At 39.2% G+C, this 16,546-nt stretch overlaps 1 protein-coding gene and 1 long non-coding RNA gene across 2 annotated transcripts in view; one reads left to right on the top strand and one right to left on the bottom strand.

Annotated features, from left to right (window-relative positions):
* CSTF3 (cleavage stimulation factor subunit 3) overlaps window positions 1-16,546 on the top strand; it is a 56,901-nt gene that overhangs the window by 29,746 nt on the left and 10,609 nt on the right. The window contains exons 4-12 of the mRNA XM_026111617.2: window positions 9,106-9,138; window positions 9,531-9,628; window positions 11,079-11,145; window positions 11,265-11,299; window positions 11,409-11,535; window positions 14,289-14,366; window positions 14,572-14,734; window positions 15,279-15,388; window positions 15,823-15,939. Coding sequence (XP_025967402.1) covers window positions 9,106-9,138; window positions 9,531-9,628; window positions 11,079-11,145; window positions 11,265-11,299; window positions 11,409-11,535; window positions 14,289-14,366; window positions 14,572-14,734; window positions 15,279-15,388; window positions 15,823-15,939 — 828 coding nt within the window. The remainder of the gene's footprint in view (window positions 1-9,105; window positions 9,139-9,530; window positions 9,629-11,078; window positions 11,146-11,264; window positions 11,300-11,408; window positions 11,536-14,288; window positions 14,367-14,571; window positions 14,735-15,278; window positions 15,389-15,822; window positions 15,940-16,546) is intronic.
* Window positions 1,908-12,322, bottom strand: LOC135328511 (uncharacterized). Its single transcript, XR_010389474.1, has 3 exons — window positions 12,170-12,322; window positions 7,799-7,905; window positions 1,908-4,871 (listed from the first exon to the last, which is right to left on the bottom strand). It is a non-coding gene; the product is annotated as an uncharacterized LOC135328511 (long non-coding RNA).

The following is a 16,546-nucleotide window of genomic DNA, read 5'->3' as shown; positions in this document are numbered from 1 at the left end:
TTGTGAGGTAGCTTAAAATGAGTATGAAATGAAATGACAGCTGCAGGGCACATTGAAAAATGGAGTTTTAAATGAGGTTTTCAGACAAATTGAGATCTACGCATGAAGTTAAATCCCTCTATGAAGAGGGGTGGAAAATAGAAGGATGCATTTGTAAATAATTGCTCCATATAGTTAATAATGGGCAAATCACCTAAACAAAAAAATCAGTGATTTTACTGCTTTGGAGAAAATGCTAAGGAATGGGTTAGAAATCACCATATATAAAGATGTGTTGTACAATAAAACATAGACCTAAGATCCAAAGAACACTGGGTTTTCTCCCTTTATTGGGAAGAAGTCTTGGAGTAAGTTGCTCGTACTTGCTGATCAGAAGTCTCAAGTTAGATGTTGTTAAAGAAAATACGCTGGAACACAAGCAAGACCTAAACACCAAAGATAAGTTCTTGGTTTTTTGGACTATTGCTGAGAAGAGAGTATAAAATATATAGGTAGGAGTTCTTGGCACTCTTAGTTAAATGCATATGTCAGTAGGCTACTGGAACATTTACAAGCAAATTTAGAACATGGAGAGGGAAGTGAGTGATACAGTTCAGTCAAGTGAAATCAGTGAATAAGGAAACAGTATCTCAGAATGACCATATGAAGGGACCAAATGCAAAATATGAGCAAAAGGTAATATAGAAATAAACTAAAACTGGTTAAACAAGGTGGAAGGAATCGATCAAAACTTGCATAAAAATTCTTTAAGTAACTACTAGCAATGTAGTCGTGTCATTCTCTAATCAGGAAATGCTTGTTTCCATCTGCCGGATATGGTATGACTACAAATATAATAAGATGCTTATTAAAGGCTGTCTCAAAAAAATGATTAGTGTAGAGGAAGCTGCTTCATGATTTTGCATTGATGATTTTTTGTAAATAGAATAAGGAAAAAAGCTAGCTGTGCTTCTTTATTAGGATATATGAGTTTTACATATACAGCAAATAAGATGGTTGGCTCAGTAGGTCAAGGCAGTACTAACAGATAAAAGAAATTTAGAGATGCAGGAACCCTCCTTCAGCTTCTCTGCAGTTTTGAATTCCATAGGCCATGGAATAGTGGATAACTGAAGCCGTCTTTTTTTGAAGAATAATGTAGAGTATGGTTTTTCCATCATGCTTTTTCCAGCTCAAAAATGGCTGTTTCTTAAAGTGTTTTTATGTTAAAGTATGTTCAGCTCTGGAAGAAGGAAAGAGAAATGTTCTGGAAAGGACATAAAACATAAAAATAAGCAAAACAGAAAGCGGTAGTAGTAGAATTAAATAAATGGGAAGGAAGGGTAAATATACTTGAGAAATTGTTTTTTTATTTTTGTAATCCAGGTCAAAAAGAAAAGGAAGAATAGGCTGGCATAAATGAAACGTATAAGTGACATCAAAGATAAATAAGATATTGAGTGAATCAATGATTGTAATTCAGTACCATTCTCCAACTAGAAAAATCATTTTAATACATTTTTTTTGTCACCACGAAACTTTTTTTAAGGCTGCCTATAAAGTATTATTTCTCTGGACAGAAGACACTAACTCTGGTTATTGTCTTGAATGTGGTGCCTGAAACCTATGCTAGCTTTTTGAGGTATTAACATGAACAAAGTGCCTCACTGTAGGACCAAATGACTTTTTTTTTATTTTTATTTATTTATTTATTTATTTATTTTGGCAAGGAAGTAAAGACCAGATGATGGTCTTAAAGACTTGTCTATATGTGGAAATTAATTCAAATTGAAATAAGGAGTGAACTAAAGCACACTGAATAACTCCGTCTGAGTTCCCTTATTTCTCCATGAAGTCCTTGTTCTTCTTTAGATGGGGTAGATAGTTTCTCAGTATTTCCAAATTCTATTCTTAGCAGCAAAGTTGAGTTTCTTTACTGTGAGCTATTAATCTTTTTCTTCACTTCTAGATCAGTCACTCTTTTCTGTAAATTTGTTCAACAGGCTTACGTCCAGATTCTCAGTTCTTGTATTGTTACACCTCTAGAATGCAGTTTGCTTATACCTAAGAATATTACATTCATGTATTTTTCTGAATTATTTTTTCTTGATGCATCTGAAAAGTAAAATAATTGTTTTTTTATCTAGTAAACAAAAGGACATTTCCCACCCTGGATTTTTTATTAAAACTTGTAATTATTTATGTAGCTTTTTTCTTAAGAATGATTTAAGTCTGTTTCAGATGGAGCATTTGTTACATAGAAGTATTCAGACTAGCATGTCACAATCTCCTCTCTTGCACTCCTCTCTGCTCTTGAGCCTTCTCCCTCACGACTCTGGGAGCAGACTCAGCTGGCTCCTGAAGCCGGCTCAGGTCTCCCCCTTCCTCCCTCTTCTTTCTTGAACATCTAGATATATCCAGATGTGCCCACAGTTTTGGAAATGGGCTTTTCAAGTTTTCAGTCAAGCTCTTTTATACTTAGTCGGGTGGTGGTGGTGTTTAACGTGGAGAGCTCTCTCTTTAGCCTGATGCCTGTGAGAGGAGAAAGACTGGTAGTTTGTTAACCTGATGGGGTTATGTGCTTTAGCTGATTGTTCCTGAAAGCTGCTAAAGGCTTGGGGGTCATGAGGTTATAATGGCAAGTTTCATCAAATTAGAAAGTGAGGCGTGAAAAGATCTCTCTAGCTCTGTCACTGTCCTGTCCCATTTTCCCATTGCAACTTAGCTCCTTTGAGAAAAACGCTGCCCTTCATTTCCTAACGATGACTTTTTCTGTAGGCAGGGCCTTGTTTTGCTGATCTTCCTGTCTGTAATCTGAAAGCAAAGTGATGTGGCCCAGAACTTGGCTATAAAAAGTTAACATTTTCACTAGCTGCCCAATAACTGCCCATTATCATACTTATGTATGTAGGACATTAACCGGTAATTGGAGTTAGAGAATTACAGGTTTTGTTCCTTAGTTTGAACAATACTCTTAATTACTGCACAGTTGACTTATTTTTAAATACTGTGATCAGATTCAAAGCGTATCTAAATACAAATACATGATAGTGTACATGATGGTCCATTATTTTGTTAATCAGGAAATGACTAGGAAACGCAAAAGATGGTTCTGATCAGAAAACAGACTGCAAAATGGTGCTTGTTTTTTACTCTGCACTGTAGCCATCTGTGTGGCCGTTGTGACTGCATCCTGTAAGGAGACTTTTTCAAGTGATAGTAAATCTACTGTAAAGAATATGACTTGTCTTCTAAATGTTGATGTAAAGCCATGGTTGTGGAAACTGTAGAGATAATACATGTAACTGAAGGCATTTGATTTAGAAAAATTTTAAGGGACTGTTAGAATCTCATTTTATGACAGACTTTCAAATCAAGACAAATGGCACCATTTTGAGTGAAAATACTCAGAATGTCATTTTGAGAAATCTCCTTTCCTATACTCTGCATACTGCAGCTCTTCCTTGCAGTCTCTTCTAATAGCAACATAAAAACTGCATTTTCACAAGGAATATCAAAACTTTGGGACTTGATTCTCCTGGAAACTGCAGAACTGAATCTTTCAGTCCTTCCTATATAATACAAATTGTAGCAAAATTCTGCATTACAAAAATGACATCTGTAATTATATACTAACTTCTTAAATAAAGGATGTAATTGATTTTAGCCTTGAAATGTTTTGCACAAATGAAATATATGTGCTTTGATAATGCCACATACATAAGATAACTCTCACATTAAAAGGTTATCCAGGCAGTTATAATCCTGCCTCCTTGGGTAATGACCACACATGAGTGCAGTGTTACTCCAGTATATTTGTTCTGCTGATAGGCTGTAGCATTTCAGCTGCATTTCACGGACTTGGATAGAGCTTGGTTTGCTATTTACAGAGTTAACTGCTGTTATCTGACCTGCATGAAGTGAGTGTGTCATATTAAGGGCTTGCATAATTAGTCAAGAGACTTGACTTCCACTGACTGGAAGTCTCAGCAGATAGCAAACGTACTGAATGTGCTAGAGACTGAAGAATGAATTAGCTCGTTACATTTGCTTCATCCTTTCAAACATGAAATTTATTTGAGAGGCACTGAGGGGCTTGAGCACCTTTAGTCCAAGCAGTATTTGTTCCATAGATAAAGCGAGAATCTCTCTTCAGCCAGCCCAAACTTTATTTTGGGAACAGGTATGAAAATGTGAATGCATTTTACTGCATACACAGTTTGATACTAGTAGAGACCATAATTACATCCTACCATGCTTGACAGTGCGTATCTGGAGGTTAAGAAGAAAAAAATTATAGTCTAAAAATCAAGGTGTAAAAAAAGCAATGGTTGATGCAAATGGATTTCAGTGGTGATAAATTGAGCATAGTCTGTTTCTCTTCCTTTAGAAATTACAACTTTTTAATTACATGTTTAATTATCTGCCTGTGTGAATGGATATAAGTCTTTAAGAGTGAACTCTCTTCACTTAAAGAAAAGCAAGATTTCCAGAACATACATATTGTATACACTGGTTGTAATTTTGTACTCTGAGGCACATGTAGTGTATGTTTTTTAGAAGGTGATTACAGGTGTTGCATACATGGTATTATTTATAACAAAACCGTATTTTAGGAAACAGTAGTTTTTAAAATGCCAGTTTCTGTAAGCTAAGTCCCTAGGAAGTTAACACTAGTGCTGCTGTAGCTTGTTTTCTCCTGTTGCCCCCCTTTCCCTGCTCAACTTGTGCAGGCCAGGCGCTGGGGCGGTGGGAGCCAGCGCGCAGAGCCGTCCTTGGGCCCCGCTCGCAGGCAGCGTCGGAGAGCTTTGGAGAGCGAGCGGTGCCTGGCAGGGGGACGAGGTGGACAGGCTTGTTTCCTCTTGCTGAGGTGAGAACAGCATGGAGCTTGGCTGGAGACGATAGAGAAGGGAACGTTAGGTCTTCTGCTTGGAGAAAACCTGATTTTTTCCTCAGAAAATATCCACTAAAAAGGAGAGGCGGTTGGGATACAGAAGTAGGTGAGATCTACAAGTAGGAAACGTGCGAGAGTCAGCATGGCAGAAAAAGCCATGCTCATCCTTAAGGCTGGCGTACGAGCCTTACTTAAGAGCCTGATCGAAACCAGGAAACACGGGAAAGATTAAAGACAAGGAACCTTGTTAGGCTTGTGTGGTATAATGCCAGACAATTAGAAGTAGTCTTAAGTCTGTTGATAAATAAAATCATTTGCTTTGCATAATCATAAATGTTACACATCTTTTAATAAGGCTATTAAAAACTGTGAAGTGCAATGTAATTTATGGATTAAATTTTGCCCTTGAATGTTTGTGAAGCTCATTACTGGGAAGTATGGTGCGTATCCTGGGAAGGAATTTGACCTTATTGTGAAATCATCTTGTACAAAGCTTATACAGCGGTGACTTAAACTTCCTGTTGGGTCAGCAAATTTAAAAGGAGTTTTTCAGCAAAACAAAGGGAATTTCTCATTTCCATAGGCAGAGGGAAGGTGCCCACAGGTATCTTTTACTACAGGAGCATCTGGATATAGTCAGTCGGACTAGGTGGTCTTTGCATAGCCTTCAAAGATGGAGGGAAAGAGATTCATATATACCAATTTTAGCCTATAAGGATGATATTTCTAAGCTTGTTCTGTAGCTGATGGACTGGTGATGGAGACACTCCTGTATGTTAGACTCCTCTGTGAGGGGGCAGAAGAGAACCGAGCTTTCCTGGTCCCAAGGAGCCTTTTGAATTAAAATGCAGAATCACAGCAGAGATTCAGAGAATAGGAATAGAGGCAGCGTGAGAAATCAAGAGACAATCTAGTACGAGAGATGCATCCAGTTCAGTTTGTTTGTCTTTACAGACAAAAATACAATATTAGTATCGATCCTTTAACTGTTGTCCACATTTGGTCACTACCTATTGCTGTGTCTGTGGCAGGAAAAGCCGCCAGTGGGATACGAATGGGTGAAGGTGAGCGGAGGAGGCCGGCAGCCCCCTCGGACCCGCTCGCAGGCTCCCCCCATCCCCAGCGTGGCCCTGTGCCGGGGCTGCGGGAGGCTCGTTGGCAAGAGGTGAGCCAAGAACTGCCAGGCGATTCCTATGAGAGGAATTGGTACCAAGATTGTACTAACAAGCTGAATTTTCAGGTGTTGGTATCAGACTACTTGTGTCAATTGAGTATTGAAAATATTTAAGAAATACGTAACACTGAATTGAATTCCAAACGTGAATAGCAGCTCTTCTTGCATCTGATAATTCACGTAGAAAATGTGTGCTCTTCGAGTCAAAACACACGCAGATAAAGAATAGGGTTTTTTTCTTGGCAAAATATTTTAATTTCCAAGGTCTTGTGGTAAAAATTGGTTCATTGGAAGCGCGTGTAATCTAATTGATAAGTATTTCTTGTGCTCAGCCTTTTGATGGTGCCGGTGCCACCAGCACGCTAATAAAAACGCCCTAGTAAACGCTCCAGTAGGATTACCGTGCCCATAGCTGATATAATATAAAATTACTGAGCTCAATCTAGGTCACTTCTGCTGAGTTAGAGATGTCATTGGGCTCCGGTTTGATAAGGGGCAGAGGGATGAGGTAGATAGGTGGGCAACATTTACTGGCTCATCAGCTGTGGCTAATGATTCTCTTTGGCAGGAAAACTCAAAGGATGTGTCAAGCATTTTTACGTGGCTAAGCCTGGAAGGCAGACCAGTTTCTGCCCTGCCTGCTTACAGCTGTTACAGTTCTTGAGCGTGTACAAATTCTTTTTGGTCTTGTTCCTAAAAAACTGCAAAATGATGCCTACATCAGTGGCAAAGCCATGGGTTAGTTTTATTTAATTTTCACAAATGAAAGGATTTATACTATCTCTAGGGGATTAGGTGAAGCTAAATCACCTGCTTAGCTCTTTAAAAAAAAAAAAAAAAAAAAGGCAAAATGGAGCAAAAAAGTGTTTCTGCTGATCTTACTAAAGATTTTACATGAGTAAGTATAAGCAAAAAAAATGTAGGTAGCTGAGTGTTGTACTGGGCATACAAAACAATTTATTGGTCCTTTCCCATAGGATAAAGGGAGTTTGCAGGGGATGGAGTGGGACTCGCAGGCCGAGAGCACTTGCTCTTAAGCAAGAGCAGTGTCCTTTTCACCCTATTCTAGGATGCACTGAGTAATTTGAAATGCTGCTCTTCCTGTCAAAAAAGGATGAAGTAAAAATGGTCATGTCCTCCTTGGACTTTACAATGGAGGAGGATTTTAAAATATAAGAAATGATTCTCCTTCAGCTGAAAATAGGACATGATCAGAGTGTGTGTGTCCCCTAAAGACTTCTGTCCAAGCAACCATAAAATTATGATAAATGCTCTTTAAAAATCAAAATATGCTCATATCATGAAAGGCTGTGAGAGAATGGAAATAAGATATGCGCCTGTGCTGGAAGTGTGTTAGGTCCCTATATCTTATCGCAGAGATTACAGGTGTTCTCTGTAGCACAGGCATGCCCTCCTAATTTATTTTAGTTAAACATGAACATGTTGCTTTTCAGAGCAGTGTTCTGAATCCGTCCGTTCTGTAGTTAAATATCTTTTGACTGAACAATGTGAATAGGATCCATTACAGAGGTGCAGACAGAATGTGTGGAAATCCTGTGTGCAATACGTGAGATACTTAGCTTAACTTTCTGGAAAATGGATTTTGTGGAATCATTTAAAAGCGTGCAGGTCCTAATTTGAAAGTGTTTCAAACACAGGGAAAAGCTTGTGTGATACAAAAAATCCGTTCCATTAAATTTTTTCTGCAAAGCTTTTTTGAATTCTCTCATTTCTAATTAATCTTGCTGTACCTGAATTGCGTTCGCTGTGTTCAGGTGCGAGGGAAGGTGCAATACTCTGCTTCGGGCATCTCTGGCGCGGGGGCGTGTGCAGGACCACGTCTGGGCTAGCGTAGAAGCTAAGGCAGGATAACAGTGGGAGTAAGTGCACTGTGCCGTACAGCAAAGATTTATCTTGGGCCTCCTGCTGAAGAAGCGGCGTGCTTCCTAAAGTTCCTGTTACAAATTCTCTAATGCTTTATAATGAGAACGATGTAATGTACGATGACACGAATATTTTGTGGTAGAGGGTGCTGTTTGCTTTGTGCTATTGAAGGGTTAATGAAAGGCTTTTGGAGCTTTTCCTGTGGTGGTTTCACACCAAAGCGAAAACTGAATCCCCGTGATGAACAAAGAGCAATGAGATTTAAAAGGGAATTTTGATGTGTACAAACAAAATGCAGCACAGACATCATAAGCAATTTTTACTTCACTAAAGGATCAGTATTTCAAAGCAGATAAGCATTTTCTAGATGGTTTTATAGATTTTCCTTGCTTCTTTGGGGTGTATTGCTACAGATGGTCTAGTATGTTAACATTACTTGAGCTAATATATACATGAAGAGTTGTGTGTCGAACCCTGTGAATCTGTCTCATGCTCTTCTGTGTCCTGTGTGAAAGGCAGCTGGCTTACGTAGAGGCTAAGTTTTACCCTTTACCCTTTCATTTCGCCTGCTATCTGAACGAAACCGAGTGCTGAGGTGCAAGGGTGGTTTGTGGGTGTCCTGTGGAGAGCAGTGCCAGGGCTCTCGGGCACGTGTTGAAAAACTGATTCTCTGTGCTTTATTCCCATTTTCAGTGTCACCATATTATATCAAAGTTTACTTTCAGAAATTGATAAGTAATCGTTCAAATATAAAGCAGATTTGGTAACCTGTTAAACTCCATTTTGTAAATACGGTATTTTACCCTGGATTTACTAAATCCTGATCTACAGGCGTTAGTACTTAAGTCAATATATGCACTTAAGGCAACAAAATTCCTTAAAGAGGCTAAGTGTCCAAACCAGATATGTAGGAAAACAACGTTACCTACTGATGTCTAAATTCTAGCCCTGTTGGAAATCAGAAATGTAAATGTATGCAAACTCTGAAAAGCTAAGGAAAATACATGGCTTTCATATGCTTAGTTAAATTTTTGCAACATTATGTGATGTTAAGATGTAATTAGTTTAGGCAGCCAAAGTGCAAGCTAGAATGTGTTACTACTGTATGAGCAATATATTCCTACTATTCTAAAATAGTTTCCTAAGTCATTTGTTCTTTTCTGCTTCCCTGTAGATTAAAGCAAAAAATTATGACAAAGTGGAAAAGGTGAGTTCAATCAATATATGTAATATATATGTGTAGCAAGAAGTAGTATCTTGTGGTCAGACTAATGCAGATTGGAATGAACTATAGCTTTCATTGAATGGTCTATTCAAAAATCAAATTGAAAGATAAGTGTCACTAAGCAGATTTTGTTGTTGTCACCATACTGTAACCAGTGATGTGAGCAGAGGAATTTCTCTGCTCGATTCTCTCCAGTTTGCTTGCATAGCATGAAGATGCTTTTGGTAAAAGAATGAGTAATTTAATTTATTCTTTCTTACAAATTTCAGTCATAATTATAAAGATGATTTTAATTCATACTAAATAGCATTTAAAGTAGAAGCCTAATTTCTGTATTTGGAATCCTGATCACATCTTCTTAATATATTAAACAGTTATTTCAGCGATGCCTTATGAAGGTTTTACACATTGATTTATGGAAATGTTACCTATCCTATGTACGAGAAACCAAGGGGAAGCTACCTAGTTACAAGTAAGTTAAAATGGTTGCTCTGAAATTTTTCTGGTTTTATGGTAAATTGCTCCCTGGGTTTTTTTTATTATTATTATTTGTTTGTTTTTAGCTGGGTAGTGGGGAGGGACCTTCTCTGGCAGACCCTTCTGGGAGTCTTGTAGTAGAGCGTGTGCGTGTTGGGGTATCGTATGTGTATCTTCTGCATTTTTGTGAACGTTTTCTTTGAAGTGCCTCAGTGCTTTTATAGCAGCTTCTTTAATTGAGCTTGCTAGCTAAAATTGCTTCTTTGGTTTGGATCCATTATAAAGCTGTGGGACGGGGGACTAGCTGGAGTATCCGTGCTGTTTCCCATAAATGAGACTGGTGCTTGAGCCAACCTGTAAGGTGGGTCTCCATCAGCATCGTGTGCTGAATTCCCCCTCAGTGCCCTGCTCAGAGTCTCAGCAATATTCTTCTGACAAGTTCAGAGTTGATTCCAGTTGAGACAACATATCTGAGGAAGGGAGCTGAGTAATTAAACTTTGGGAAGGAGCCTAGAGTGTAAAATATCAGGGTGTTGAAAGGTTTGGCGATACTAGTCCCTTCTCATTTGGTCACATTTTGCTCGTTTCTGATCCTGTGGACTGAGTTTAATGCTCTTTTTCAGGCATGAGGTTTCAACAAATAGTGATACCTTTTTAGCGTTTACAAATTGTTTCTTTCCCAGCCCACCATAATTTCTTCATACTATAATTCTCAGGATGGGAATTGATTAATTGATGGATTAGTGAAAGAACACCAAATTTTTGTAATTAAAAAAAAAAATTGATAGTAATTTTAAAAAGTGTTTCCCCTCTCCCTGCCCCGGTATCTTTTTGTCCCATTTAACCTTCTTCTATTTTTCCTGCTAATATGGACAAAGGAGAAGTGAGGCACTAAAAAATGTTTGAGGAAGGGAAACTGAGGAAAAAAGGAAAGAATAAAAGCTATTTTGATAAAAACCTGAGCAAGGAAAAAAATTCTATGAACATTTTCAGTTTGAAAAAATTATCTTGAATTTGGGGGGATAGGGAATCAATCATATGAGAGATTTTGTCCAGCTTCATGCAGCAGAGCTACTCCTAATTGCCGCATCCTTTGGTTGTTTCCTCTTTTCTCAGAACTTTCTGAAGTTTCTAATTTTCTACTAACGTGAGAGGTACCTCTATCAGCTGAGAATACTTAGAGAGCAGTTGCTTTCTATCTTTTCAACTTACCGCACACGTAGTATACATGGATTTTCACATGCTTAGGAGAGGGGGTCTCAGGAACCATTAGTATGTTATATTGCCACAAATAAAATCCCAATGCCAATTTTTACTCTCTGTTGTTAGATGATATCTTTTATACTTCAATATTTGGTTAGAATTTGCTGCTCAAAAGAATATTCTTAAATAAAGAATTTTTTAAATACTGAAGACTTGCTCTTTGTGGTTTGTTTTTTCCTCAGAGAAAAAATGGCTCAGGCATATGATTTTGCTCTGGATAAAATTGGCATGGAAATCATGTCATACCAGGTATGGGTTTTTTTGTTCTTTTTTTTCTTTTCACTGAAACACCTTTTATTTCTAACTTGGATTCTTAAAAGTACAACTAAATACTGATTTCATTATATGTAATATTTTTTCTTGCATAGATCTGGGTGGATTACATCAATTTTTTGAAGGGAGTGTAAGTACCTAAAAAGATTTCTTTTTTTAAGCTCGATTAAGGTAATATTCATGTTCATACAGGTTATGATCTGTAATAGCTGACATTAATCTCTCTCCCCACTATTTAGAGAAGCTGTAGGATCTTATGCAGAAAACCAGAGGATAACAGCTGTCCGTAGGGTTTACCAGCGTGGTTGTGTGAATCCAATGATTAACATAGAGCAACTCTGGAGAGATTATAACAAATACGAAGAGGTAATCAAGAACATGAAACTTGTTTGTGACTTTTTCTTTTTAAAAAAGAGCAAAAATCATATAATCCAATGTGGTACCCAAATTGTGTCCACTAAATAATTATGTATAAAGAGATGACTAGCAGTATAAACGTGTTTTGTGTGTGCAGTGTGCATCAGGACTTGTATTAGAATATCCAGGTGTGATGAGTGATCATTTTTTTATTTTAAACACTTTCTGTAGCATATATTTTAAATTGGCCTGTTTCCCAGTTAGCCCAGTGGGATTGATAGTGAATTAGAAATCACTGTTCGCGTTGTCAGATAATGGATTTAATGGAGCTAGAGCTCCAGCTGGCAGGGAGGGCCGGCTTTCCAAAGGAGGCAGTTCCCACATTTCAGTTACAGTTGCACAGGGTAAAATTACGCTTAGCTATGATGATTTAGACTTCACAGTATTAAGTTGTATGTCCACAAGTACATATAAAACACTGCTAACCAACCTTCCCCTGAGGCCACAACAGCATCAGTTCAGGTGAGTCTGCTACCACGTGGTCCTCAGCAAGCCTGACATGGCCTCGCTGACCTTGCAGGCTAGCTGGTAGCTGCACCTCTCCCGTGTGCTCATGAACACTTTTGGTAACGGCTTGACCTACCCCAGTCGCTAGAGGTGAGATGTAGGACCAGGCGCGATGCCGTGGTGCTCCGAGCCGCCCAGCCGGGATGTACGGCGCTCCCCCTCCTCCCGCGGTGTTGCTGGTGTGCTGTGGGCTGCCGAGGGCCTGCGTGGGAAAGGAGGAGAGACGTTTCCTCTTTGCCTGCCTCTCATTACTCAAGTCGTGGAACTGGCGCCATGCGGCACAGCAGAGCCGCTCTGCTTAGCCACTGGCGATACTTCCCGGCATCAGCAGCCGTAAGCGTTTACTCTAAGAGCTCATCATTAAGCCAGGATTCAGGGATACCTCAGGTAGCCTGCTTACCAGCAGGGAGGATACCCAGCGGCATGCCTTCTCGTCCAGAGGAAAATCCCCAGCGTCTTCGCCAGAAACTTCCCAGCAAACTTCCCCTTCCTCTTCCCCTCCCACACAGTAAATGAAAGCTGTTTCTGCTTGTTCCTACCCATTTCATTTGTACTTACGGAGACTGTCAAAACAATAGCTGAAAGCCGGGCTACGTTCGTTCTGCCTCTTTCCCTAGTTGGGGCAGTTCTGGCTGACCTCAGCTGCATACCGCAGTTTGTCTCGGGTCGCCCAGACTCGCTGGAAGACAAGGGCTGGTATTGTGTCCAGACCCGAGTTCCTGCACTTTGTGTTCTGCCTAGACTAGCCTCCAGGGAAGGGGGTGCTGCTTACATATTCAGGAAATCCTGGCACAAAATAAGGAAATGCTATTCACCAAAAAGGCCCCTTTGAAGGGAAAATGATTCCTCACATGAATAGCCCAACAAAACATAGATCAAGCACAGCTCTCCATACAAAAGGTTATTGACTATTTGCTGCAGTGAAAACGCTCTCAAGCTTCCCTTTAGCTCAGTCAGTAGCTGATGGGTAGCAATATGAGCCTATCAGGCACCAGTAAGCATCTTTAATTGAAGAAATGGTCAGAAGTGGCAACGCACCTAGCGAGAGAGAAAAATAAGTATCTCTGACTCTCGAAGCCTCACAGCAGCAAGTCGCTGGAGGCTGGGGGAGCGCTCTGTGAAAATGTGCTCAGCCTCGCCCCCGGTTAAATGGGGTACCGCTGTTCTCACATTGCAGTTGGCCCAGACAGCTATCCCAGATAAACCATCTGTGAGAGCCCAGAGAGAAGCAGTTTCTCTTGCTTCTGTAATGAACCAGTGTCTCAACCAGATGCATATTTGGAATAGGAATCATAATTATGCTCACATTCCTCAAATTCCCAGCAAGTCACTTGGAGTGAAATCCACCCCGACGCAGGCGCGCGCAAGAACAAAAGGTTGCTTTTCCTGCCATAAGAGAAGGTTTTCCAGATTTGGCTAGTGACTGGGATCCCATGAGCTGGCCTATATTCCGGGTTGCAACTTCTGAGTTGCAGCGTGGGGCCTGGCTGCCCCAAATCCCCTCTGCTCTTGTGCAGCTGAGTAACTGAGCCCGAACGTGGTCCTAGACAGGTATTGCTGCTTGGGGTGTTTTCAAGTCTCTCAGAGCTGACAAAGGTACTTTTATGGCAGGTCTTAAGTTGACTGTAATCACTATTGAAAACTGTCAGTTACTTCAGGAGTAGAGAGAGAGAGGACATAGGCAGAGCTTTGAGCTTTGGCTTTAATCGCTGTTCTCGCTTGTCCAAGAAACCTGAATTGGCTCATATGCAGTCTCAGTCTTCACCTGGTAAATATCAAGCGGCAGTAAGGTAGGGAACTCTGCCTCTCTGACTAGGCATTTACCATTATTTAAAGAGAAAAACATTAATTCACTAATGCAATCTTTGTACTGCTTTCTCCTCCATCAGATTTATGCAAAGTTCATTATGGTTTGTAAGTTATAGCTTATAAGATTAAAATACTTTGAGATGCCTCAGATCAGCTGATTTTTAGTAGTGATTTTATTCCATCATAAGTAAATTCCTGCCCATTTGTGATATGTTTAATATGAGAAATCCACAACCTTCTGAGATTGGTACTTTTAAATAATTTTGGCCTTTTTGCTCACTTTTGCATTCCTTTTCAAGCCCCTTTCTGTATGAAATAAGATTCAGTAGTTCCAAAGTGAAATTGCACATTCCTGATTCTTTTTTTTTTTTTTTGCCCTTCTCCAGGGAATCAATATTCACTTAGCTAAGAAGATGATTGAAGACAGGAGTAGAGATTATATGAATGCACGACGTGTTGCAAAGGTACAGACTTCTATTGACTTTTCTTTGTTCCGTTTAATTCTACAAACTAGCATTAAATTCAGTTCTTATTTTCATATAGCAGTGTTTGTTAGACTAATAAGGGTGGTATACTAAAACATTTCCATCAGTTTTATAAAGCATAATGTAAAATAAATGTTTTGTGTGTTTAAATCTGCTATTCAAAACATGGCTTTTTCCGTTTCAGGAGTACGAGACAGTTATGAAAGGTCTGGATCGCAATGCTCCCTCTGTCCCCCCACAAAACACCCCACAGGAGGCTCAGCAGGTGGACATGTGGAAGAAATACATCCAGTGGGAAAAGAGCAATCCTCTGCGTACAGAAGATCAAACTCTCATAACAAAAAGAGGTAATTAGATGTGTAGAATTGTATTTCTTAGCTCCATTAATGATCTCCAGTTGAAGTAATAGTGCATTTTAGCGTTGTCAGTGATCACGCTGTAGCAGAAGTTAGTCAACTTTATCTTTCTGTTCTTGAGTTTTGTGGATTTTGTTTTTAAACTACTGGTTAGTTTTCGCTTAGGCTGAGCTGCACCTAATACGTTATTTTTGGGGGTACTGTGCTACGGTCGTGTGCCACCAAACTCTCATTGGAGATCAGGAAATGGTGGATCGCAGCTTGTTCTCTTGTAAGTAGTCAGCTGCATCTCTTTTTATGGCTGATGCTCACATCCTGTGTGGAGGAGACAGGTTTTAGCTGCTGTTTATGATCCATAAAGTTCTTGAAGACTGAGAGAATTGCAAGATGTGATTCTTCTCTTCGGATCCCATTAGTGTTTGCCCATTGCATCTAAACTATTTGCTGTTTTCTGTGTTTCATTCTTCCATTGTGCAAGATGGTACTATTTCTGCAGTAATATATAAGGAATATTTCTTACTTTTTTTCCCTCTAGTTATGTTTGCATATGAGCAATGCCTTTTGGTTCTGGGACATCACCCAGATATCTGGTATGAAGCTGCGCAGTATCTTGAGCAATCCAGTAAGCTGCTAGCTGAAAAAGGGGTAAGAAGATTGCCATAAAACTTTTTTTCTTTCTTATTTCATTACTTTGACACAGCATGCTGCTGTTAATTTTTCCTGAAATACTTAAGAACCAAGGGGGAAAAAAGATTTTTAGCATCTTAAATTGTCATGTTCAGAATTTTAAATTTTATGCTGTTTTTGAGAAATAAAAATCTTTGCATGTGAGGTAAGAATTCTGAAAAACTGTTTTAGTCTTTGCCACTTTTACCTTTTTTTTTTTTTTTTTTTTTTTTTTTTTTTTTTTTTTGGTGATGCCTTCATGATTCTTCAGATGCTGGGGAGATGAGTGTCTCTTTTTTGGAGTATTTCATTGAGATTCACTGAGACTTCTCATGGATGGAAAATATTCCATAGTTTGGCCTTCATTGTCACAGCTGTTAAATGATAATATTATCATGTTTATTTCATAACAGGACATGAACAATGCTAAACTTTTCAGTGATGAGGCTGCTAATATTTATGAAAGAGCAATCAGCACTTTATTAAAGAAGAATATGCTTCTTTATTTTGCATATGCGGATTATGAAGAGGTGAGCAAAAATAGTCATGTACTGAACCAAAAAACCAAAATTTTCTCTTCAAAAATGTCATTTATTGGAAACATGCTGCATATACAGAGCTTCTAAAGAATTAATTTACTGATTCTTCTAGCCTTAACCCTGCTCAGTGTTTCTCAGGCTGAGCTAACAAAATGGGGGAGGAAAAGCCCGTAGTGTTAGTTACAATATTTTTGAAAATCTATTCAATCTTTCCACTTAAGTATTGACTTTATTTTTCAAATGACTATGAAGTTGAAGACTCCTAGATTTACATTTACTGGGGCATCAGCTTCTTCACTTTTAAAATGGGGATAGAGAACACCTTTCCTATGTTATTCTTGGGGGTTTAGTATTTGTATTCCCGTGGCTCTGATGGAAGATGGAAAGCACCCTATATTGTCATTTTCTTGAGAAATTCATTTATCCTACCTGGTTAACACCTTATTACACAGTCTCAGGAATGAGTAATACCCCCATGATGGTTGTTTTTGCACATGACCTGTCAAGAGGGCAGACCCTCTCCCATTGATTCCCATTCCTTTCGCTTTGAGGACTCTGGAGTCCCGAGTAGGTAGGCTGCCCTCAGGTAGTATTTTTC

This window comes from Dromaius novaehollandiae, chromosome 5, assembly GCF_036370855.1.
Source record: "Dromaius novaehollandiae isolate bDroNov1 chromosome 5, bDroNov1.hap1, whole genome shotgun sequence".
Taxonomy (NCBI): domain Eukaryota; kingdom Metazoa; phylum Chordata; class Aves; order Casuariiformes; family Dromaiidae; genus Dromaius; species Dromaius novaehollandiae.
This window is presented reverse-complemented; position numbering and strand designations above follow the sequence as displayed.